Here is a 22,894-nt window from a genome sequence, read left to right on the forward strand (position 1 = left end):
CGCAGAGAGGGCAGCCGGCTCCGGGTCTCGCTGCTACCGGGTAGGACGGGCCGAACGGAACCAGATCTAGCCCGGGAGGCGGGAGCGCAGCGCGGCACCGCCTGGGGAACCCAAGCGGAACATCGGAGGGCTTTGGTGGTGCAGCCGGGCCGCTGACGGAAGTGCCGGCGGAGGGGGCGGAAGTTCCCCCCACCCCGGCGCTCCCGCTCGCTCGGTCCGTGGGGCTGCGCTGCGCCGTTCATGGTGAGGCGGCGCGGGGGGACCGGGGGATCGGGGAGGGCCGGGAGCAGCCGGGGGGACTCGGGGACGCGGGGGGAGGAGGGCTGGTCAGCTGCGGCCGGGGTGCGCGGATGTGTGTCCTTCCCTGGGGAACGGGGGGCGCTCGCCTGGGAGGGTGTGTGAAGTGAGGATTTGGGGATCCGGCTCCCCCGGGGGTGGGTGTTTGGGGTGAGTTGAGGTGAGGATTTGGGGTTCGGTCCTCCCGGGAGGGTGTGCGCGGGGAGTGGAGGCGGTGCGGGGTTTGGGTGGTTTCATTTCCCAGGGGTGGGGTGCTGGGGAGGGTGTGGGGGTGGTCCAGCCCCCGAGGTTGGGGTGCTCAGAGAGCAGGAGGCAGGTGCAGGGGTTCAGCTCCCAAAAGTTGGGGCGTCCACGGGCTCACTTTCATGTGTGCGGGGAGGGCCGGGTCCTCCCAGGCTCGCTCTTGGGCAGAGACTGGTGCGGTTTGGGGAAGGCAGGCCCGGGGGGCTCAGGGTGCCGCCCCGCGGCTCTGCGCCCTGTGGGTGGCAGGGTGCGGGGCTCGGGGTGCCGCCCCGCGGCTCTGCGCCCTGTGGGTGGCAGGGTGCTGGGCGGGGGCCGGGGGCGCTGGGTCATGCTGCAGCGCAGGACCGTGCTCTGGCAGTCCGGGCACGGCTCCTGGGGAGCGGTGGGGGGTTCAGCTGCCGAAGGGAGCCTGAGCGCGGGGCTGAGGCTGGTGCTCTTGCACTGCAGAGACCCCTGGGCAGGCTCCGTGGCAAAGGGAGCGGGTCCCCTGTGGCCATCTCTGGCCATCCGGCTTCCTCAACTCATAAAACACAATCTGGACTCATAACTATGTTTCCGAACTCCTGTTCAGATTTGCCGTCTGATAGTTCTGCTTTTCGTGACAGTGGAGCGAAAGTCATTCAATACAATAGCCAGCCAGTGCGCTGTCGAAGTTGTAGGGCCAGGGTCTGTCTGAGATGGCAGGGTGTTTGTCATCCCATCCTGTCACATTGTGAGGCAACAGAGTTAACCACAGAGACGTGATTAAGGATTTATCGTTAGCGGCTCTCAGAACATTTGCAGTGCTAAGCTAACATGTTGCTGTTACAGCGTGTGACCTTGTTAGCTGACTGGAATCCACTTTGTCTGGGAACTGTGGGCAGAAGTAGTGGGGGATGTTGGACGTTGGGTTCTGGTGTGCTGAGAGGTGTGGGAAGTGCAGGGAAGAGAGTGGGAAGCTTGTGTGTGCTCTCTGTAGAGCCATGTATGCTTTAAGGAAAAAAAGCCTGAAGAAAATCTGTGGATAGCCTGCAATTTAACACATAGGAATCGTCTGCTCAGGCTCTGTGTTTTGGGAATTGCACAGTCATATACCAGATTATCCATGAAGTAAGAGCTTAAGCTTTAGAGGTTGTGAAAGAAACAAACACGGTTTTGTGGGAAAGCACTGACTTTCACAGCGTAAAATGCTGCTCAGCTTTCACAGCATTCTTCCCTGGCCAAGTTGATATATGTTCTTTTCCTGATTTATGTCACTGTCAGAAGGCAAAGTTAAATGTTTAAAACGTTTAGAGAACTTTGCAAAGAGGCAGGGAGGAGCTGAGGCTGATAGCGCCCAGCACAACTGCGACTACTTCAGTGTAAAATGACTGGTGGTAACGTGAAGTTGGGCGTCATGCAGTGACACTGCAGGTCTAACTGGTAACTCCTTGCTTGCAGGAAGAGATGTCGGGAGAAAGTGTGGTGAGCTCAGCGGTGCCGGCAGCTGCGACTCGCACTACCTCCTTCAAAGGAACTAGTCCGAGCTCCAAATATGTCAAGCTGAACATTGGCGGTGCCCTGTACTACACCACCATGCAGACCCTGACCAAGCAGGACACCATGCTCAAGGCCATGTTCAGTGGCCGAATGGAAGTCCTCACCGACAGCGAAGGTAAAGGGCTGCTCCCCATGCGCTGGCTTCCTTCCTCTTCAGGCATTGGGTTGGAGAAAAGCATTAGAGAACAGAGTGGAACATCTAATCATACGCCCATATATTTCTGCATTTCATTAGTGTTAAAATTGGTAGCTTATACAAGTGAGAAAAGTATACAACCAGAGCACGGTAAGAAGTCCCAAGGCTCCTGTCAGGCCCAGGTAGCACAGGCTATCTTTTTCTTTTGAAATACTAATGCTAACGCTCTTAAGCATATGGAAAGTGATGGGGCTAGTGATTAAGAAACTGAGTCAGGACTTGCATATTTATTTTGAAGCTCAGACGGCGGTTCCCTCATCTCGTCTCCTTACCTCAAATACAAGTATAAAATTGGCTCTGAAGATTGCAGGAGGGGGTTTATGAACTAAAAGCTGATTTTTAAAAATAAAACTATTTTCTTGTGAGAGTGTTGATTGTTGGCTTCACTAAAAGAAAACTGGTTGCAAAATTTTTAGAGAATTTGTTATAGTTTTACTGAGAGCGCTAGCAAATGGGTCTCTCCATGTTAAATGTGACTGTAAAGGAGGAGTGTGCAGTATGTCAAACTACAGTCTTCTAAAGGAACAGTGCTCAAATATTTCACTTCCTTATCAGATACGTTGATTTTATCTTCTGCTGTTTAATCAATAATATAGCTAAAATGTGTTTGTGATAACTGTAACTGGTAGCATAGTTTTATATCAGCGTTTTCATATTATGGGAGTGTCACAGAGTTTAACCGGAAGCACAGCTTTCTCTTATGTGCTGATGTTTTGCCCATAACTATGTTTACGGACTTGGATACCTTGTTTTAACAATAGCTACGGCATCGCTGAGCCTAAAGGTTCAAAACACCATTCTTGTGACTAGTTAATTATTTGAAAATTTTGTTTGAACTTGCTGAAAGCACAGAAAAGGTAGTATGTGGTTAGATGGATTAGACTTAGCTTTGAGTGCTTTTCTATATTTAGAGGTCATGTGGAACAAGTGATGGATTTAGGGCTCTTGTGATAAGCTTTCTTGAGATAGGAGGAAGTGGATTTGGAGGAAGAAATTGTAAAAAATACAACCTAATTATCTGAATATTCCTGTTTTAGCTAGAAGTCCTTATATTTAAGCTGGGGAAAAAAAAAGCTGATTGCTCTGGGTGTTACACCACGCCTTTTACAAGTTTCAGCTGCTGTAAAGCAGTAACATCGGCGCTGTGGTTTGTGGGCTCCAGATCAAAGGCTCTCTGGGCTACCTCTGGTGGGTCTGTGCAGGGTGCATAAAAAAAGCCAGCCTGTGGGTCAAATCTTAAAAAAAGAAACCTGTAAAATGGGAATTGGCACCCTTACTGGGAAGACTGGAAGGGTGTTCTAGTGGAAAGGTTATGAGGCAGTTCATTGAAGACATGTCCCATTGCTGCTAAACTTCAGGCAACTCCGAGAGTATCCTCCTGTCCCTGCCTAAAGCTGCCCTGTGTTTCAGAAAATTTGATAATTTGAGACTTCTCAACTCCTTTGGTTTGGAATTGGATCGGAAATTCCAAATTAATTTTGGAAGCCCACCCTGGGGTGGTCTCAGTGCTTCTTCCCAGTGTCCTGGGCAGGGACCGCAGGAGGGCTGGTACATCGCATTCCCAAAGCTCAGAGTCCATGTAAGTGCAGGTGCTGCTTGCTGGAGAGCAGCTGATGATAATACTGCTAATAGGAGGGTAACTGGAGTTTAAACTGCTAAAATATCATGCTTGAGACACAAAATCGCAACTTTATTTTGCTGTGAATCCCCCAGTGTCTGTGTGAGGTTGTTCCATTTAGCCAGTTCGTGTTTTAATAGGAATTTGATACTTCCTGTATGTTGTAACTGAGACACTCCCATTGCAGTAGTCTGTGCTTTATCTCCCCTTGCCTGGGGTGATGCTGGAAACTGGTACAATAGCATTATAACTGTTAAAGGAAACTCCTTTTATCTGAAATTCTTCAAATTATTGCTAATTGGTCCCACCCAAAATCTGGCACAAAACGAAGTGTTTCTTAGGAAAAGAAACCGGGCTTGTGGAGAAACTGGAAGGAGTAAAGTTTTGAAATGGTCTGTGGAATGTGTCACACGGGGTCCTCCTCTTTCTTTAGATGCATTTTTCTGACCCCAGCACCATCTACCAGCTCTTTTCTCAGAGCTTAACAATTCCAGCATGCTGCTAGACAGGCCATAGGAGAAAAGATGGGAGTTCTGTGGTGGTGGGTGGCAGATGGTTATTTTTGGCTTAGAAATTGTTCATGAACTGTAGCAAATCAGCAACTTTTGAAAATTTTATTTTTATGGTAATGAGCAGATAGAAGGATGTGAGTTTTCCAGGTGCATCCATCTGTTTCCAATTTTCTTTTCTGCAGTGTGATTTTTTTTTTTTTTTTTTCCTCCCCACTGCTGTTAACCAGTTGATGGAAACGCGTGTTTCTCATTCAGCTGCTAGTGAGATGCTTGAGCATCAGGCAGTGTCAGGCTACTATTTCATCTGTCAAGGATTGGTCAGAAAATGCAGTCTGGTTTAGTTTGAGCATTTGGATGCTGTCCCTGAGACTTTTTGTAAAACAAAAGATGAATTTCCTAAAAGTCTAATGTGTGTACATACAGTTCATGGTTTATGTGTTCCTACCTCGGCAAATGCATCACAGGACATTTTTGTAACACTGCAATTAAGAAATGGCTTTAAATGACTGTAACGAAACCCACTTCTTAGGCTCTGCGCAGCCGTGACTGAGTGGCAGCAGGGCCACTTCCCTGTGAGTCATCTCGCTTTGGCTGTATGCTTGGCTGTTTGGTTAAAACAGAAGGTTTTTTTGAAAGCTGTTTTAGCAGTCACTTCTATTTTGCAATGCTGCTCGAAATATTTTCTCATCCCCCCTCCACATGAAAGTGAGCAATTCTGCTTTGGTTTCTCCATGTGTAAACATAAAGTTGCAGCAGATTTTTACAGCCTACAGGAGGAATCGCAGCAGAGGTGATAACAAAGAATTTTGAGGATCGCAGCCTGCCCTTTACCTCCCTACATGTTGGTGTCCTCTAGTAAACTCTGTCAACAGCTGCATTTGTGCAATACGGATGTCCTTGTTTATTACCATGTCTTGTGCTCACTCTTCTCTTTAAAATGTGAGATCTTGCCTTACATACCTCTGCATTGACAAATGGGGTTTTTTTTTCTGCTCTGGCTGGTTAGATATACCATATTCATTAGCCTCGATCTGTCTTTTGTTCTTTGATTTCTCTGTCTCTAGTTCTGCCTCCAGCTTTCTAGTTTGTTATTACAGTCTGTAAACTTAAAATTGCAAGCACACATTGTGTTTTATGTGGACAGCAGGGTAATGAGGGAGATGGAAAGCCTGTAGTAAAGTGCTGGAGAGTGTCTCAGTTTTCTGCAGGGCAGCATGAAAGGGCTGTGTTCGCTTTCCAAATTGAACCAAATGTTCAGGCTTTACTAGTAATTCCATCCAGGCAGAACATACAGGGTCTGCTTTAACCTACTTTCCTTATTTGTCCAAAATATGACTTCTTCCCCACAAGCGTTTCCTTGCTGCATTCCTGAGCTGCAGCCTGTAAGAGTGGCCATCTGTTCATTTATGGAAACTTGAGCCTCAGCATTGCCTAACAATTCTCAGGGTCCAGCCTGATTCAGGCAACAGACGGGCAGCAAGAGGTGAAGCGGCGATCCTTTGATCGCCAGCTAACTGGAAAGCATTTCGGTTGTAGATCTTTCCTTTTCTTCACGCCGCTGTCAGTACGTAGCAGCACTGGTGAGCTCCAGGGCAGGGGCTGCACATTACATTCTGCTTACGCAAGCTGTTGCGTCATGTCTTTCAGCAGTTTAAGACATTGTGCTAATAAACACTTTGTTCTACCAAATTAATGCGCTTTGGGAACATAGAGACTGAAGCAGTGTTTGCCATGACGCTGCCAGAGTCTGTGCTGCCTTTCTCTTGCTGAGCTTTTTGCACATCTACTGGAGATGGTGGGTCACGGTGGGTCCCCATGTTGTGTTCAGCTGCAACAGCCGTTAGACAGTTGTGTTTGGTTGGCCCTGTCTGTAAGAAACAGCAACATGTATATGTAACAGGCCCTAAAATAGAAGGCAAGAAAATAATAACGTGTCAGGGCTTTGGGAGTTGAGGAAGAGCAAAGCCGGTTAGTTTGAGAATAAGTGTTCATTCCTCTATTTCAGTCAATCATTTGTCGATAACTAGGGAGCTGTGAGAAACAAGTGAGCTTCCTATCTTACTCCTACATACTCTGCACTTGAAACGCAGAAGGAGGCGATAAATTCCCTGTGCTTTCTGCTCCTCTGCTCACCAGCTCAAGCAAGGAACTGGAGCTAGTGTCTCTGGGCAGGAACCTGCTTGGTACAGTGGTCCCTAGGTAGCGTCAAGGCCTTTTGCCACGTTTGCCTCTGCTTCTGCTGTACTGTGGTCTCCTTCTGTCCCTAGGCTGGATCCTGATTGACCGCTGTGGAAAACATTTTGGGACAATACTGAACTACCTGCGTGACGGGGCTGTGCCGCTCCCTGAGAGCCGCAGGGAGATAGAAGAGTTGTTGGCTGAAGCAAAGTACTACCTGGTCCAGGGGCTGGTGGACGAGTGCCAAGCAGCATTGCAGGTAGGTTGCAGAGCTATGGAGGAGTCAGGTTACTGTGGCTGCAATGAGGGGTCAAGAAGACAAGGCTGCTCTGGGTGGGAAGCAGTGTCTAGGCAGAGCAAGATTTTCTGCTGGTATCCACTTGGTGCCTTTTTGAGGCTGGAATGAAATCGAAATACATCATGTCATTGATCTGCTGCAGTCTGGTCACATCCAGAAAAACGTAGAGTTGTTCTCAATATTTAGTGCTACCCAATGACAGTGAGGGATAAACGGTTGCTCAGTTTCCCTCTGCTGACTCCTGAGAGTGTGCAAGGAGCAGCAACCTGGCTCCTCTGCAGTGTTCTCCACTGCCGTCAGGGTCTTACATGGTGAAATGATCCATCATCAGTGCAAGCTCTGAGACAGAACTTAACACTTCCAGCATCAACCAGGATGGGGCAGGTCCTTTGGCCAGAGCAGCTTCTTGTACCCAACAGTAGCCACGGGCTGCTGGGAGTCCCATTTGGTTCTTTGTCTTCCTCTGGGGTGTTCGTCTTAGGTTTGAAGCCACTGTTACTGGTGTCCTGTTTGAATGAAGCTACATTCCAGATCCTGCCATTTTAATAGGCACATGACATTCAGTCCCTGTGTTTGCAGAGTGGCAGAGAGCAGGAATAAATATCTCAGGTGGTCCCAGAGAAATGCTGTGCCTGGTAGCTGGACCAGAAACGGCCGCTCAGTGTGCTGTAGGGACAGATTGCAACACTGAGCTCTTCAGCACAGAATATGCAGGACCTTCCCAGTTAATATGAGCATGCCCTAAGGCCTATTTGCATTCAGCTGCGGTTTGATTCTTGTTCCAGCAGAACAAAGATGCATATGAACCATTCTGCAAGGTACCAGTCATCACATCTTCCAAAGAAGAGCAAAAACTTATCGCCACTTCTAACAAGGTAAGAGAGGCCAGGCCGTGCTGCAGTCTGGGAGGGCGCTGGCCTGCTGCCCAGGCTTGCACGGGACCATGACCAAGCATTGTTTGGAAAGTGGTCTTTAGTTTTCAACAATGGACTTACCCTAAAATACATGCACTTCAACTGCTGAGCTGCAAAGCACTGAAAATCTCCAGCAGACTAAACATTTCTTCTGAATTAAAAGTCAAATGTTGCTCAGGCTGGGCCTGCCCATGTATTTCTCCATATAAGGTATTAGAATAGAGGGCGTAGGCGGTAGCAGGCTGATCGAGCAGAGCCTCAGGGCTATTAGATCTTCCATTTATTTGTCCACTCTGGTTATTAACAACACACGCTTTCTTCAGCTAGAGTGAATCAATGACTCCTGTTCCTGGAAGCCTGCTCACTGTGGCAGGTAGAGGGAAGGATGCTGGAGATAGTGATTAGCCTCGGCAAAAAGGTAGAGGCTGGGTGAGAATAGCTCATGATCTGGTCACAGAGGGGTCAGAAGGGATTGCAGCCCATTGCCAACCCGTGCGTGACGGTTTTGCAGCAACAACAGTAATGACAATAACAAAATCCCACTGGCCTTGGGCCTGATGGTGGTGTATCATATTGCAGCTCTCTGCTGTGGGGTCTTGGGCTGAGCTGAGATTCCAGCTATTACTGCACTTCCTGTAACTGATCTGCGGTTTGTTTTTTACAGCCAGCAGTGAAGTTGCTATATAACAGAAGCAACAACAAATACTCCTACACCAGGTAAATTACTTCAGCTGGACTTCTTTGAAGTTTTTTATATACTAAAATCCTCGATAAACATATGCTTTTTTTTCCACTCGGAATGAATGACAGATTGGTGTGGGCATGCACTTAATTTTTTCCCAATTAATTTCAAACTTTAGTCAGAAGGGAGCCTACTGTCATCAATGGAAGGCTAAGCGTGTGCTGTTTCTGTGCCAGAGAAGTTCCTCTAATACTGAGGTGCAGTTGGCAGAGACTCCTGGCCAACTGCTGGCCTGCGTTCCCCGTGGGCTACAGCACGTTTGCTGAATACAGGAAGCCTTCCATGGTGCAGTGTTCTCAATAAGTGGTAAAATCATCAAGTCTGGGACCTTGTCCCCCTTCCCTGACGTCTGCATATGTTTTATGACAATGCTGTTTCCATCCAGTTAGCGCTGAGCTTGAGTTTAGGAATGGTTTCATTTGGGTGATAGACTTTTGTGCGCAAATGAAATGCCCTTGGACAGTATTATTCACAGGGCTGTTGATGTTGTATTACTGCTTCTTCAGCAGCAGGTTTTCCTGCTTGTACTAGTCAAATGAGTTATCCACTGCAGTCCTGGATACCAACTGTAAACACTACCTTGGTAGAGACACAGTAAGTCAAAAGAAACTGGGCATACAGGCCTGTAAATGCTCACTGCCCAAACCCCCCTTCTATTCTGTGTGCTGTCTTAATTACCCGAATGTGACTGCTGCCTGCCTTCATCTCTCACAGCAACTCCGACGACAACATGCTGAAGAACATTGAGCTATTTGATAAGCTGTCCTTGAGGTTTAATGGGAGAGTGCTCTTTATAAAAGATGTGATTGGAGATGAGATCTGCTGCTGGTCGTTTTACGGGCAGGGGCGGAAGATTGCCGAAGTCTGTTGCACTTCCATTGTTTATGCTACTGAGAAAAAACAGACAAAGGTAAATCCCTAAATGCTTCCAGCAACGGGCTGAGCTGCTGTCAGACTGGCATCCTAACATCTGTTCCCTTTTGGACACTCCTTCCATTGTTTAGCATCTCTTTAGAATAATCAATGCCATTCAAAGTGGGAGCAGCACAGCAGAGCTCATCCTGTGGGTTCCGTGGGTTCATTAGGGCGGGGACTGTTTGGCTGTGGCACTTAACACAGGACAATTGTGATAGTCCCTAATGTGAGTTCAGTCCGTTCTTACCTTTAGAAAAGATTTAACTCATTTAACCAAGTTTGGTTTACATCTCTGTAAAGACAGATCCTGGTGAGCAATGGCATGCATTCACACCTTTCTTACCTTTCCCAGGAGAAATCTGTCTGCATCGGCCTGCCCACAGGGCAGGTTCTGAAAAAAAAACCCTGGTTGCTGGGTCTCAAAAGCTGAAAGCAAAGAATAGAACAGAAATTATAGTGCTAGAAAGGATTTCTATGGCTAGAGAGCAATTAAGAAATTTTAAAGCCAGAAAGATACCAGGAATTAAAAATGAGGTAACACGGTACCTGCAATGACTGGCAATAGGTGAGATTGACCTTCTCTTTCTTGGGTGGGCAGGTGGAGTTCCCAGAAGCCCGCATTTACGAAGAAACCCTGAACATTCTGCTGTATGAGTCCCAGGATGGGAGGGGACCTGACAACGCGCTCTTGGAAGCCACAGGAGGGGCAGCTGGCCGCTCCCATCACTTAGATGAAGATGAGGAGCGAGAGCGCATTGAACGCGTGCGAAGAATTCACATTAAACGTCCGGATGACAGGGCCCATCTGCATCAGTGAGCTCAGCGACAGCCGCAGACTGCGCAGCTCTATCTGGAAGGTGCTGCCCTTTGTCTGATTGATTATCTCCAGCAGAGGACCAGGCGGTTTAACTTCTGTTCAGTAAAGTCTGTAAATTACGTTTTGTAACAAACTAGATTGTTTGGGGTATTTAAATGCAGTAGTTCTAGGACAAGAATAAATAAGGTTATTGGGCATGTGATAGATACTGTAAGGACCTATTGAGCGTCTGGAGAAATGCCCTGAATTTTTAGCACTCTTGTCTTTGCTATTTTGTGGCTAGAGAGGAAGAAGGCTGGCTTCCTTTGGCTTTAGTAATTATCCTGCACTTTAAAAACAAACAAACAAAAAACAAAAGGTCAGTCAGCCATATACCTTTCCTCCAGGCACTCACTGACCCTGTCTCCTCCTAGGCGTTCGGGCACGGGAGAAATGCAGTGATCGAACCACACCAGAGCTACTGCAGCGCTCCTGTTCTCCCAGGCCTGTAGGTGATAGGATTGGTCATTTGTCCAGAAGGACAAATCACACGGCTGACTCGATTCCTGTAGTGCTGTGGGGGCAGAGGGAGCCCTCTTGGAGCGGTGGGAGGGAGCACGGGGAGCTGCTTGGGCTTGGCTTGCCGGGTGGCTGGCTGTGGCTCCCTACAGCCCTTGGGACCTGCTCCCCAAAGGATTCAGGGGAGCCTCTACAGCACTGAGCTGTGGAGCTTTATCCCTTATTTACCCCTGCTTTATCCATGCAGTTCAAGGGTGGAAGATGTTAACATTCCTCCAAAAGGAAGATCAGGAGCGAATTATATGTGATTGCTTTTCCTTAGGGTGGTGTTGCTACCAGTTAGCGCCTAGAACTTCTGCCTGACTCTGGGTCTCAGCTGGGAATTTATTTCTGTCAGATCGCAGGTCAGTAAGCTGTGCTTTCTTTGCTACAGGTAAAGCAGCAGTCATCACACGTTCAGATGGTCTGTGCCAGCCTCTAGCGCAGGTCGGAGGCCAGCAGCCATAGTTCAGGTCTGTAACTGATACAGCAGCATTGCCTTGCTTTGGGCGAGGGCAACACGAGTACCATGGGGAAGAGGAGAGGCAGTGGCCCAGAGGCAGTTATTCCTTGTTTGACTTTATCCTGAGCATGTTCCAAGTCTTTTCAGAAATGGCAGCTGTGTGTGAAAGGGCAGAGCTAAAATGTTGTGTAGAGAAGACCTATGTAGTCTAGTTTTCTAAGAGTACTTTTCTATTATAAATGAATGTTATCTACCTCCTCGTCTCTTGTTGCCTGTTGTGGAGTCAAGTAACAATTATAGTGGCAGATCGTGTATTATTCAGTAGGACTGGATGCTAAAGGATAATGAGCAGAGCCACAGCTGTAAGGACTAATGTAACAAATCCTGAGAGGGAGAGAAAGCCAATGTCAGAAGTCTCAAACTTGCAGTCAGGCTGGCACCTTGGTGGACACCAGAGTACTTTGGCCTGTTCTAGAGCTTTTTGACCCTTCATCTGGAATATCTGGTGCTGGTCTTAATGGCCAGACACCTCATACAAAGCAGCAGCTCCATGTTCCTGTTCCTCAGCGAGGTAGCTATTTGTTTTTGCCCAAGTTCCTGCTGCAAGGATTCCTTCTCCTGGCTCAGGGCTGTTAATGGCATGTTAACATTTTAAAAACCAAAGGTGTTGTCAGCATCACCAGCTACATTACTCCAGTGCTTCTATTTCAATTGGATGTTGCGTCCCAAGCTACGTAGGGCTTGTCGGTAGAGGCTGGAATAAAGCATTAAGCGTTTGCTCAGTGGTGCAATTTTGACTCACCAAGTAAAGCTGAAAAGATTTCAAAGTTAGGCTGAGGTCAGCTTTCTAGTAACCAAAGACTTCTCTAAGTTACAGACAGCTGGTGTCTGTAACCTGTTGTACCTGTCTCCTCTACTCATACGTCTTCAGCTGCTGATTTATAAGAGCTCACCAGGAAACAGCTGTATCAGTTATACTGGAGTTCGGCAGCTTCAGCTACGTCCTGACAGTTACGGGCTTCTAGTTTACGCTGTACTTACACGTGTCTGCAATACCCTTTGTGTTTGTAGAAGGCCGTAGTGCAGACTGTCATTGTGAAAGACCCAGTGCCTCTCCCTTCTTATGTGATAAGCTGGGGGGTGTGGACAGAAAGTCCTCTAAATGGCTGTTTCTCCAGCACTGTGTACTTTGACACGTACTGGCATGCTACTGGGCTGGTGATGGGTTTTAAGGCTCTGCACTATGTAAAGCTGTTCAGTCTAACTCCCACATCTCAGCAGTCCCACTCTGCTCCTGCTGGCCATCAGTGGGTGAACAGGAAACACCAGCTGCTGACTGTAGAATACACTGATGGTCCTGCAGCAAACCCTGCTTGCTTCATTGACACTAGAGAGCTGGCTCTCTCCCGAGAGACAGGCGGGAGAGGCCATCTTCATCATCAGTTGTGCTGAACTACCTGCTTTCCCCATACAGCGCAGGGGAGACTCCAGTAAACCAGCACAGGCTGCTCAAAGACCATTCATGTCCTGTGGTGCAAGAACAGGGTCAGCACCAGGGGGTGGCATGCGTTGACACCAGTGCTAAGCACCTGACAGCTCACATCTATGTGCTTAACTTCTCTGTAAATAGATTCTTAACTGGCTTCAGAATTTCCTTTCAGGTCTTGCAAACTAAGTTCTTAAACAGGGGGATGATTATTTTTAGCCTTTGTACAGCAGTTTATACAGATCCTGGTTTAGTAAGTCATGCCAGGAGAGTTTGAGTAAGTTTCAGTTTTGTTACTGCATTTGTGGGCAGATGCTGCCTTAACACACTCCTCGCTTAACCCTCTGCATGCTGTAGTTGTGTAGTAAAGATGTACTGCTGTTGTGTTAGAACATCCTTTACCTACTGGCCACTTGTCCTTGGTCCATGAGAGGGACTTAGTTAATGCCATTGCACAAATGGTCTCAGCTCTTGAGCCTTTTTACTGTAAATGGTTTTGCCTCTACAGCTTTCAGGTGAAGATGGGGTACAGGGCAGCTGGCCTGGGCACAAGCAGCTGCTCAGATGACCTAGTACTACCTTGTATTAACGGGGAGTGCGGACCTGTCTGCTTTGGTTCTCCAGCACCCCACAGCAGACACCAATAGTTATAGTACAGCAGAGTAGGGCTGACTAAAATCTTACCTGCAGAAGTGATCTTTGTCCATCAGCATAACACAGAAAAGCTGGACTACAGTCTGCAGCTTGTAACAGAGTTAGGGCTGCACAGCAGAGGCAAGAGTGACCACCAGCACCTGGCTTGAAGGGCCCTGACAGGGTGGTTCCTCCCACCTGTTTAGTGCAGCTGTAGCACCAAAGCAGCTGCTCCTGTATTTCTGTAAGGCAGGTTTTGGATCTGACCCTGAGCTCCACCTGCTGCATGACATGCCTGCTCAGGGCCCTGGCAGAAGGCTCCAAGCTCCAGTCTTACCTTAGAGCAAAGGGGAGGCACAGCCTTTCAGTCCTAACAGAGTTCTATTTCATGGACAATAGCAGCACAGTCATCTGCTCTGTACAATCATTCCCTCCCACTTTATACTTATGCACAAAAAAGCTTAAGCTGGATTTCAGTGTATGATGTTTGCAATATGTTTTTTTTAAAATATAACACAATAAATTAGGTATTTCATATTTACATGAGTTGCTTTATTACTTGTTTGAAGCATGCTGGCGTCATGGTCTATAGAGCTGGAAGGAATTTTCAGGACAAAATACCAAACATCATCCTCACCCCCGTTCTTAGTTTTAGATCCTGGCACTGCTCATGGCAGATGCACCAGCAATCTGCCTCTCAGGACTCTGCAGACCCAGGATTTAAAGGTAGCAAGCCAAGGATCTTCAGGCTGTAGTTTCAGCCTAGCTGGAGCAGGGGCTACACAAGTTTGCCTCAACATGAGGCAGCAGAGTAAGGGCTATGAGCACGGGGGGTGGCAGTACAGCTGCAGCTTTGAGACAGTAGAGGGAATTCCTCTCTGCCACCCTCTCCCCCCCTGCACCTGCCCCAGTATACCTCCAGGGAACAGCAGCACCTACCACACTCTTAAGTGAGCAGAGTCCACCTCCAGAGGTGGAGATGAACATTCTGCAGCAGCAGGAGACTGGTTTCTCCTGAACTGGATTGCACCAAGCCAGCACATCCCTCTTTTGGAGGAGACATTCTGGTCATCATTTATGGTTTTGCTGCCACTGCACCGTGCATAACTGCTGCACAGGGAAAACCAGGACAGCATTACTCTAAAAGGAAAGATTTGCCCCTGTGCCAGAGTGGACAGGAAAGCATCTTACTGAGATTTCCAGATGAGCAGTTTCATATGTGCTGATGCACCATCTCAAAGAGCTCAGTGCCAGCCCTACTGCTACATTTAACCAGCTCTCCAAATGCTGAAAGACTAGCTGCTGGTTTTAAAGGCTTTACCAGTCAGCCTGAGAGAAAAGGTATTTTCAGACCAGAGTCAAAATGCATGGATCTGCACTGGATGCAGTTCTCCTGGTAAGCGGTGACTCAAAGTACAGCTAGAGAAGCCTTTTTGCTGTTATCTTAACCCCTCCTGACTAGTCAGAGCTCTCAGCACTTAAGAGTGCTGAGAGATGGCCATTTTACATTTGGAACTGCAACTTTTGGTTCAAAAGTTTCCCTGTGACATTGTGTAACTAGCATCTATGCTCACTGGAATGTTACAGCAACATAATGGAATTTATTTAGCTATAGTTGAATAGTTTTAAGCTATAAAAAAAGAGCCTAAAAGATGCAAGCAAACTCTCAAATCACAGCAGCCCTATGGCAAAGATTCCAGAGGAGATGCGAGTGCTGGTCTCATCCTACAGGCTCCTTTCTGTTCCTGGCCAAGACAGTGACCAGGAACAGGAACTGTTCTTCATCAAGACTTTGCCTGGGTTGACACCTGGGATGAAAAAAAGGAAGGAGTCATTAAATCAAGTACAAATGTTACGTCCTTGAGGCATCCTGCCTGTGGGAAAAGAGGTTTTGTTGTTTCTGTTTAACAATTGGCATATGAAGACAACTCCCTTCATCTCTGGACTGCAAGGACAGCTAACCAGTGCCCTGAGGGTATTACACCTCAGCATGTAATTCTTCCTTGGAGCTGTCAGCTAACGGTGCCAAACACACTAAGCTCAGCAGTGAAGCAAAGACCCACAGCTTTCCTTGTTCCTCCAGCCACACTTGCCCTTTGCTGCCCTGCAGCTGTGAGCTGTTGGAGGCAGGTTTAGCACACCTCCCTGCCTGACCCTGAGCAACGACAGAAGCAGAGCTCCCCCCACTTTCCATAGCTACATACAGAGCCAGAATTCATTCTCCCTTCAGTGGCAGTTGTGCCAAGACTGCCACTGGGTCAGACAGATCCCTCCTTCTTGGATAACCTGCTTGAGGGTCAAGAAATGTTTTCCCTCCATCCTCCAACCAATTTCAGAAATAACTTGGTTGAGGGAAACAACAAGAGGTGGGAAACTTCACCCAAGTCCTCATTTCACAGGTGCACACTGAATTTGGGCTCAGGCTAAATTCTCGACCAAGCCAGGAGAGCGCCTTGCTCCCCCTCCCCACGCTAGCTTGAGAGCAAGTAGCAGTGACAATTCATGTGTAAGGTGCACAGCTGCAACTCCCAACACAGCGACAACCATCTATCATGCATTATCTTGTGCAGGTAGATATTGACTGGGTAGTTGTCATGCGCCTCTCTACTCTGTAAGAATCAAGTCCTCCTGAACTCATCCAAAGGGCCCTTGCTAGAACATAGCTGTGCTCTCTACAGGGGTTGGGCAAAGGAGAAAGCACAAGTCGTATTGCCAGTGCTTGGATGAGGCCTTACCACTGTTAGTTGTCCATTTTTGGCTTTAAAGACCTGAGGCTCCTGCCCAACAGTAAACACCATCGTCCCTTCCTTCCCAGAGCCAATGCGAAACTGCAGGCTGCAAATACAGACAGAATTACTCATTAGACACTTTTCTCTCAATAGGCTTTACTCTAAGCACCCTTTATTTCTGTTCCCTTGGCAAATCTTGTTAGATTAGAAGATCAGAGCCCTCCAGCTTAGGCAAATTTTCTAAACAATTGCATTATACCACACAACCCAGAAGGGTTTGATGAATGGAGCATGCCTGCCCGGTCTGGGCATTTGAATTTTCCTGGTGCAATTAAGTACTAGAAGATAAGCAGATCTGACCTGAAGAAAACCACTGAACACACAGAATCTAATTACAATTGAAATGCAAAGGCCAGAGAGAAAAGCTGGAGCAGAAGTACAGGTTTCATATGCCAGTTTCAATTCATGCAGAGATTTGAGAGACAGACTGCATCCACCTGCCATTAGCTTGGTGGTATGACCGAGAAGGTTCTTGTGCTCAGCAATCACATTTCAGGCCCTTCTTGATCTTGTAGGGAGAGGAGCATTTACCCTGAAATGACCCACAGGATCAGCCCAACAGGCTTTCCTCAGGGCTGGTGCTAATGAGATCTGTTGTGAAATCACTAAACCCACAACCTCACACCCAGGTCACATCAGCAGAAGTCTGAAAAAAAGTGTTTTTAAAGTACAGTCACCTAATAAACAAGTTTGGGTTTTAAGCAGATGGATCATGGGCAGGCCTTAGAGCAGAGCAGCACACCTAGCGAGGTGCAAGCACAGCCATCATGGAAGGAAGTCTTGTTACCATGGGAAATAGGTTGTCAAGGTTTTAAATATATTTTCTTGTTCCCATGCATCCCATCTTGTTTCCCTTGTAGCTATGAAAGGAAGCCACGAAAACAACTGTGCTACTGCACAACAGACCTCTAATCAGTTTAGGGCACTGTCTGCTGGGGTGACATTAATAGTTTTGACTTAACTAGTCCAGGCCTAGAAGTTTTTGAAGCAGATCCATAAAATACAGCCTGCACAATACTACCCATTCAACTTCCTTCCTTACCTTCCCTGCACAACTTTAACAAGGTTTTGCTTATTGGCCAGCATGCAGAGTTTAGTGATTGTCTCAAAGATATGCTCACACTGAAGTATCACATCTCCCTGGAAACAAAGAGAGACACAGCGTCACCTGGCATCGCCCCAGCACGTGAGCCACGCAGCAGCTGTGCGCTCAGAGGCACTCCTTCCTAATGCCAGAGTAGTGACTGCTGCGCAGAAGGGACCGATAACTCCACGGCAGTTAAAACAGTCATGTACAAGTCTGGTTTGTTAAACATCCTTTCCAGGGACTATTTAGGATTTATAGTGGCTTTGGCTTTAAAAAAAAAAGAAAAGAAAGAAGTGAAAGCTTTCATGGCGAGACAGGAAGAGTGTAAAGGTCTAGCTGATCACAGAATGAGTGAACATCAGTAATTGCGTAATCCCAGTATTTCATAGGAAAATAAAAGTAAGGTCTTGTAGCTGACAATTCTAATAACCACAAGCTCACAGTAGCGACATTTCAATTTTCTACCTTCTGTTTGTTGTCCTCGGGAACGTGAATGACTACAATCCCATCGCTCAGGTTACTGGTGGAAATACCTTCAAAAGAAATCCAAGAATTAGAGGAAAACCTACCAAAGGCAGTTCCACACCGCCACCATCATCTTCCCAGTTTTAAAAATACCTTCTGAAGATCACTTTCTGTCATCCGCTTGTTCGTAATGCATTTCCAACAGTGGTTATTTAAACAGTGCATTAGGTGTTTGCTCCATACCTTCCCGTGCTACCTTTGTTTTGATAAGGGAGGAGGGAGAAGGTATATATTCTACCCCCTGGACTGTAGTTCAGACAATGGCAGGATTAAACAATACCTACAAAATGGTGTAGGGAAGTTTTTTTTCCCCCTCTCTATTTCAGCAGAAGATGATGCCCTGCATTTAAGTATTTCAAAGAACTGTGTCCTCTTACTCATCATTTATACTTCAGGGAACTGCGTGCTGACACACAGACCCTTTATCCATCCCCCAGGAAAAAGTGTTCTCAGGTAGATCACTGTTTCAAATGTCTTTGACAAAGTTTCAGGAGTTCCTCTTTCCACCCCCAGGGTCACTAGCAGAAACGGCAGCCCCATGCTGACCTCCACCATTACCTTTCAGAGTGGCATAGTCTATTTTCTGCTTGACCTTGGCCATTTCCACCACGTACGCTGAGGACTGGGTCAGAACAAGTAGCCGGTCTCGTGCTTTGAAGCCATTCCTGTCATATTTTATCACGGGGGTCACATACTGAAAACAACGAGCTAGTATCAGCATTTTTCACTACCGCAGGGTCTTGCGCTGGAAGAAGTTCAGCAAAGAGCAGCACTGTACTGAGGAGCTGCAGATCCCCGCTCACAACAGCTGCTGCCAGCCTCTGCTTATAATGATCTGAGGTTTTTTACACTTGGAAATTCAGATGGCAGAATCATGCTTTGAGAAAGGTGGTTTACCTGTGCCCTCTATGCTATAACCACAGTGCACCACCTGCACTTCTCCTGCCCATTACAGTGCAAATGGAGTTAGTGATGCTTTTTAAGCTTTTATTGAAAGGAATCTTAAATAATTTTTTTCTAGGTGCATTTTGAGACCTATCTCCAATTTAAAAGCAAGGAAATACTCGCTATACTGCTTTTCAGCAGGCTACCCTGCCACATCAGCATGGCTGCGAGATGGCCTCAGGCATCATGGATCGCCCGGTCTGTGTGACTGACCAGCTCCAGGACTCCAGTGAAGCTGGTTTGAGGGCTGCTGAGCTCCAGCTCTCCTTTCCTTACCTTGATCTTCTCACCGTGGATGAGTTGCAGTACTTTGGGGTTTATATCATTCTCTTCTGAGGAGAAAACCAGGAAGATAAACTGACTGTAGGCGACCGACAGCCACCACTCCCACCAGCAAGACACCAGAGAGCTGCATTAATTGCCTTCATCCCATTAGGCTTTGTCCCCTTGGTACACTCCCTTCTAAAGCAAGGGTGTTCCCTTCCAGATACTCCTAAACCCATTTCCCAGTGATTCTTCCTGCCTGACAAGTAATCCACACTGGGAGTTGCTGGCTGTTCTCGAGTCTGTTCTTGGCTCAGGCCCTGGCACAGAAGGACTCTTGCTGAGAACCACCCAGAGCATTTTTCCTTCTGCACAGTGCTTCAGCTGAAGCTCTCTGGGAGCTTCCAATAATGACCCAGCATTTCACCCACACACCGCCACTACACCCTACCCACTCTCCCAGATCCCTTGCCCCATCAATGCACCACTAGGGCTTGCTTATCATGCCTTTTATGTGCTTAACACTAACTATGTGGATTCCCAAGATTCACATCTCTCCTTCCCGGCAGCTCCAGTCCTTGGGACTGGATCTCCACAGCCGGCAACGCTCACTGCAACATCCCCGCTCAGCCTCCCTGCTCCATCCAGCACAGCGAGGGTGGGTCTGATCCATCCCAGCCCCTCTATAGGGAATTTTGCTTGGGTTTATGGCTCTCTGTCCCCAGAGGGATTCCAGGTATTCCCAGTTTGAGAACAAAGACAGGCAGACTGATCACCACACTTAGTGTCACTAGACATGACTGGGCAAGGGAATTCAAATGGTAGGGCCCAAACGCTCCCTCTACAGATGGGAATTTCTCTTAGAAACTCAGTCTATTTTGATAAACATAATTTTTCTGAGCAAGGGCCATGTGGCTGAGTCCTTCAGGAGTTTGTTGTGTACTCACTTAGTCGGGTGTCCATGAAAGGCTGGTTTATGCTCTGCAGGTAGCCCTCCTTCTTCCCTCTGAAAACAGCACTTGCTACCACTTTTTGCTGTAACTGTTTTGAGAAGGAACAGCCTTTAACCTCTTAGAATTTCTCCATCAGCAGTTATAACATGTGCAGTAATGATGCCTAACATCATCCTTTTACTCATACAGTATCTACCTGACTCATCTTCATTTCTTTCAATATCTTTAGATCATTCCTGTATTACACAAATAAAGGGGTAGTATGGACTAAACAGTTCTACGGATCTTCTATTGTTTATGGATCTATCCTAATAATAAGTAGTGCTGTTTTAATGACATAAGATTAAGACCCATATGTCCGTAGGAGCACTGCACTGTACATTGCAAGTGCCACTGAAAGCCAGCTGACCCCAGGCTCAGGAACGTTTGCTCAGCAGAAGGAGCAGTGGCGCATCAGACAGTGCAGCCTGTGTTTCAGACGGTTCACAGAGAGCAGATACCACGTGTGCAGAGTGTGTTTTAACTTGCACATTTACATTCTGCGTATGTATTACCTGCACTTTCTTCTCAGCACTAACACCTTGGCAGTATTTCCGTACTAGGTTCCTAACGCAGATTTTCTGTAGCATCTCAGATGCCTACATTAAAAAAAAGAAAAAAAGAAAGAAGTAGTGAAGTTGTGTAAGCCACTCCTGCTGCAGGCCTGACAAATACTTGCTCGGTGCAAGTTGCTTTTAACATCTAGTCACAACTCATTTGAGCTCCCCCAGCACAGAGCCCCACCTACCAAAGAGCTTTGCTACCAGAGAAGAGTTAATGCCCAGCAGCAGCTGAAAGATGCAGAACACCAAGCAGCTGAGTCATTACTAAAGGTACTAAAAGCAGCAAACCCCATCTGTCACCCCCAGATGAGGCTGCGGCACTGCACACATAGCAGACCATTAGCATCGCTCCTCACCTTACCTTCCGTCTGAACTTCCAAATTTATGGGGCCCATCTCACCCACCGAGCACTGGCCACAGCCGGCATGGGAGTGATCTGCTCTGGTCCCGAGCCAGGCTATGGGCAGGATCAAAGGGGCTATAACAAATGCCAGCAGCTGTTTCTAAATGAGAGCTCTGCTAGAAGCAATTAGAATTTGTCCAATTCACACACTGAGGCTACCTGTCCTGCCGAAGCCCAGACAAGATGAAAGGCTACAAGCCTATCTGTGCTGCAATCTTGAAACCTTGTGGGATTTGTTTTTAATATGATTCATGAGTTTACCTTTCTGTCAGCGCACCTTCCTTTCTAGTTTTTAAAACAAAAGCAGCAAGCTCCCTCCTTTCCCTTGGAAACTTAAACAGCAGCACCATTCCTCCCACTCCTCCCCAAACACGGGGATCTCAGGGTCTTCCAAAGGCTCTGCCATCACACCTGGACAGAGGACACACCAGCAGGAGGCCACTGCTCTCCTACATGAAGCGTGCACAGAAGTACCACAGAACAGAAGCCACTTTCACCTCTCCTGAAGCCTACAGCAACCCTCACCTCTTCCAGGATGGAAGGAGGTTGGAGCCAGCTCTTGTCCAAGACATTTTTTGGAACGTGATCTCTGAGCTTCATCAGGTAGTTGTACTGCACAAGCTGCACAAATTCAATGTTCTCTGGGCAAAGGGGTTTCTTCCGATTCATGAAGCCATTTATGAATCTACAGAAAATATCCGAACCAGAACTTAGATGTTACCTTCAGAAATCAATGGAAGTGAAACGCAAGTCACACAAGGCACACAGCATCAATTATCTGTTAGCCTGTTAACTCAGGTACACTGCCACCTGTGTACAGCAATAGAAATATTAAGCTTCATAATATTCCAAACATTAACTTTGTCTTCCCCCCAAGTTCTGTTGGCCAAAATACAGTGCTTTGGAGTTAGAAAGGAAGATCAGCTCTACTTCTGATGCAGTAGTCAGGGGCTGGGTTTAAGGTAGTGGAGAGGGAGGACCACATTAAGAGAACAGGTGACAGGCACTTCTGACCAACCCCTCTTGGCAATTGTCCTAACAGCAATGATCACTAGAAATGGGTGTGAAGAAGATGGTTTTGACTAACTCTACTATCAGTACCATCCAGTGACCCACAACCCTCCCCATGACCACCACACCGTGATAGTTACTTCCTGATGATCTGAACCGCCCACGTCCTCTTCTTGGCCTCCTTCCGTGCTAGCGCTCCTCGCCAACAAGCCTCCAGCTTGATAGCTGCAAGAATTAATCAGGTCCTTGTATTAGTATCAGAGGTCCTATACCTTACCATCCTTTAAATTCACATAGCAGAAGCTATAACTGGTTCTTCCACAGCTCTTCCCATCAGCTGATGTTTAGCTTAAGAAGTCTAGAACTTTTTATTCTCCAGAACAACTGATCTGACACTACCTGCCCTGTAGAGCTCAACATCAAGGCAGTGATGTACTGTACACAGCAAGCAGCTCATCTCAGAAAGATGTCCTTCGAGCCGACAGCATTATTTATCAGCCTGTCCAGTGCCCTAAGAGGGTTTGTTTCCCTTGCAGTTAATGAGCAATTCCCTGGGTACCCCAGAGCATCCCCGCACGCACAGCAGAGGGTGCTGCCGCTGCACAGAGCTGCTTCACAGCTGATGCCTGGGTACGGCCAAGACCAGCACATGATGCGAGGAGCTAAACAGAACTAAAGGGACCTCTGTGAATACTCTTCATACAGCTGTCGCCTGCATCTGACCCCAACACCCACAGCCCTGCAGTTAAGCTGCAAGTGCTATTTGCAGCAACACTGATGCGTGACCTCCCACAGCCACAGCTCCTACTGGAAGGCATAGCCTTAAGAAGAGGGTCCTCAGCTGCAGAGCCCATACCTGCTTCTCTCTTCTTCTTGTACTCTCTCTTTCCAAGGCATCCTTTATATTTGGCCTGTAGTCTTGAAACTGGCAAAGAAAAGAAAAAAAGA

At 47.4% G+C, this 22,894-nt stretch overlaps 2 protein-coding genes across 3 annotated transcripts in view; one reads left to right on the plus strand and one right to left on the minus strand.

Annotated features, from left to right (window-relative positions):
• The first annotated feature begins 105 nt into the window (after positions 1-105).
• KCTD10 (potassium channel tetramerization domain containing 10) lies at positions 106-13,910 on the plus strand. Of its 2 annotated transcripts, none has more exons than XM_075110292.1 (7): positions 106-243; positions 1,960-2,173; positions 6,652-6,821; positions 7,646-7,735; positions 8,439-8,491; positions 9,231-9,426; positions 10,030-13,910. In XM_075110292.1, exons 1-7 carry the CDS (start codon positions 241-243, stop codon positions 10,246-10,248), a joined length of 945 nt encoding a protein of 314 aa, XP_074966393.1. In that variant the 5' UTR covers positions 106-240; the 3' UTR covers positions 10,249-13,910. The 2 variants fall into 2 exon arrangements, with proteins under 2 accessions (XP_074966393.1, XP_074966394.1); XM_075110293.1 differs by having other exon boundaries at positions 7,649-7,735.
• The window catches only part of MYO1H (myosin IH), a 23,639-nt gene continuing 14,650 nt past the window's right edge, over positions 13,906-22,894 (minus strand). The window contains exons 21-31 of the mRNA XM_075110291.1: positions 22,803-22,871; positions 22,087-22,171; positions 21,461-21,620; positions 20,485-20,568; positions 19,925-20,018; positions 18,990-19,045; positions 18,327-18,462; positions 17,709-17,776; positions 17,199-17,296; positions 16,103-16,202; positions 13,906-15,175 (exon numbers count right to left, since the gene is read on the minus strand). Of these exons, the coding sequence (XP_074966392.1) occupies positions 15,152-15,175; positions 16,103-16,202; positions 17,199-17,296; positions 17,709-17,776; positions 18,327-18,462; positions 18,990-19,045; positions 19,925-20,018; positions 20,485-20,568; positions 21,461-21,620; positions 22,087-22,171; positions 22,803-22,871 (974 nt within the window). The 3' untranslated portion in view covers positions 13,906-15,151. The remainder of the gene's footprint in view (positions 15,176-16,102; positions 16,203-17,198; positions 17,297-17,708; positions 17,777-18,326; positions 18,463-18,989; positions 19,046-19,924; positions 20,019-20,484; positions 20,569-21,460; positions 21,621-22,086; positions 22,172-22,802; positions 22,872-22,894) is intronic.

This window comes from Phalacrocorax aristotelis, chromosome 15 (assembly GCF_949628215.1).
Source record: "Phalacrocorax aristotelis chromosome 15, bGulAri2.1, whole genome shotgun sequence".
NCBI lineage: Eukaryota > Metazoa > Chordata > Aves > Suliformes > Phalacrocoracidae > Phalacrocorax > Phalacrocorax aristotelis.

Coding starts and splice junctions, on each gene's coding strand:
- KCTD10 (XM_075110292.1), top strand. Junction 8,492..9,230: donor AACAAATACTCCTACACCAG/GTAAATTACTTC, acceptor CATCTCTCACAG/CAACTCCGACGACAACATGC. Junction 9,427..10,029: donor CTGAGAAAAAACAGACAAAG/GTAAATCCCTAA, acceptor TTGGGTGGGCAG/GTGGAGTTCCCAGAAGCCCG.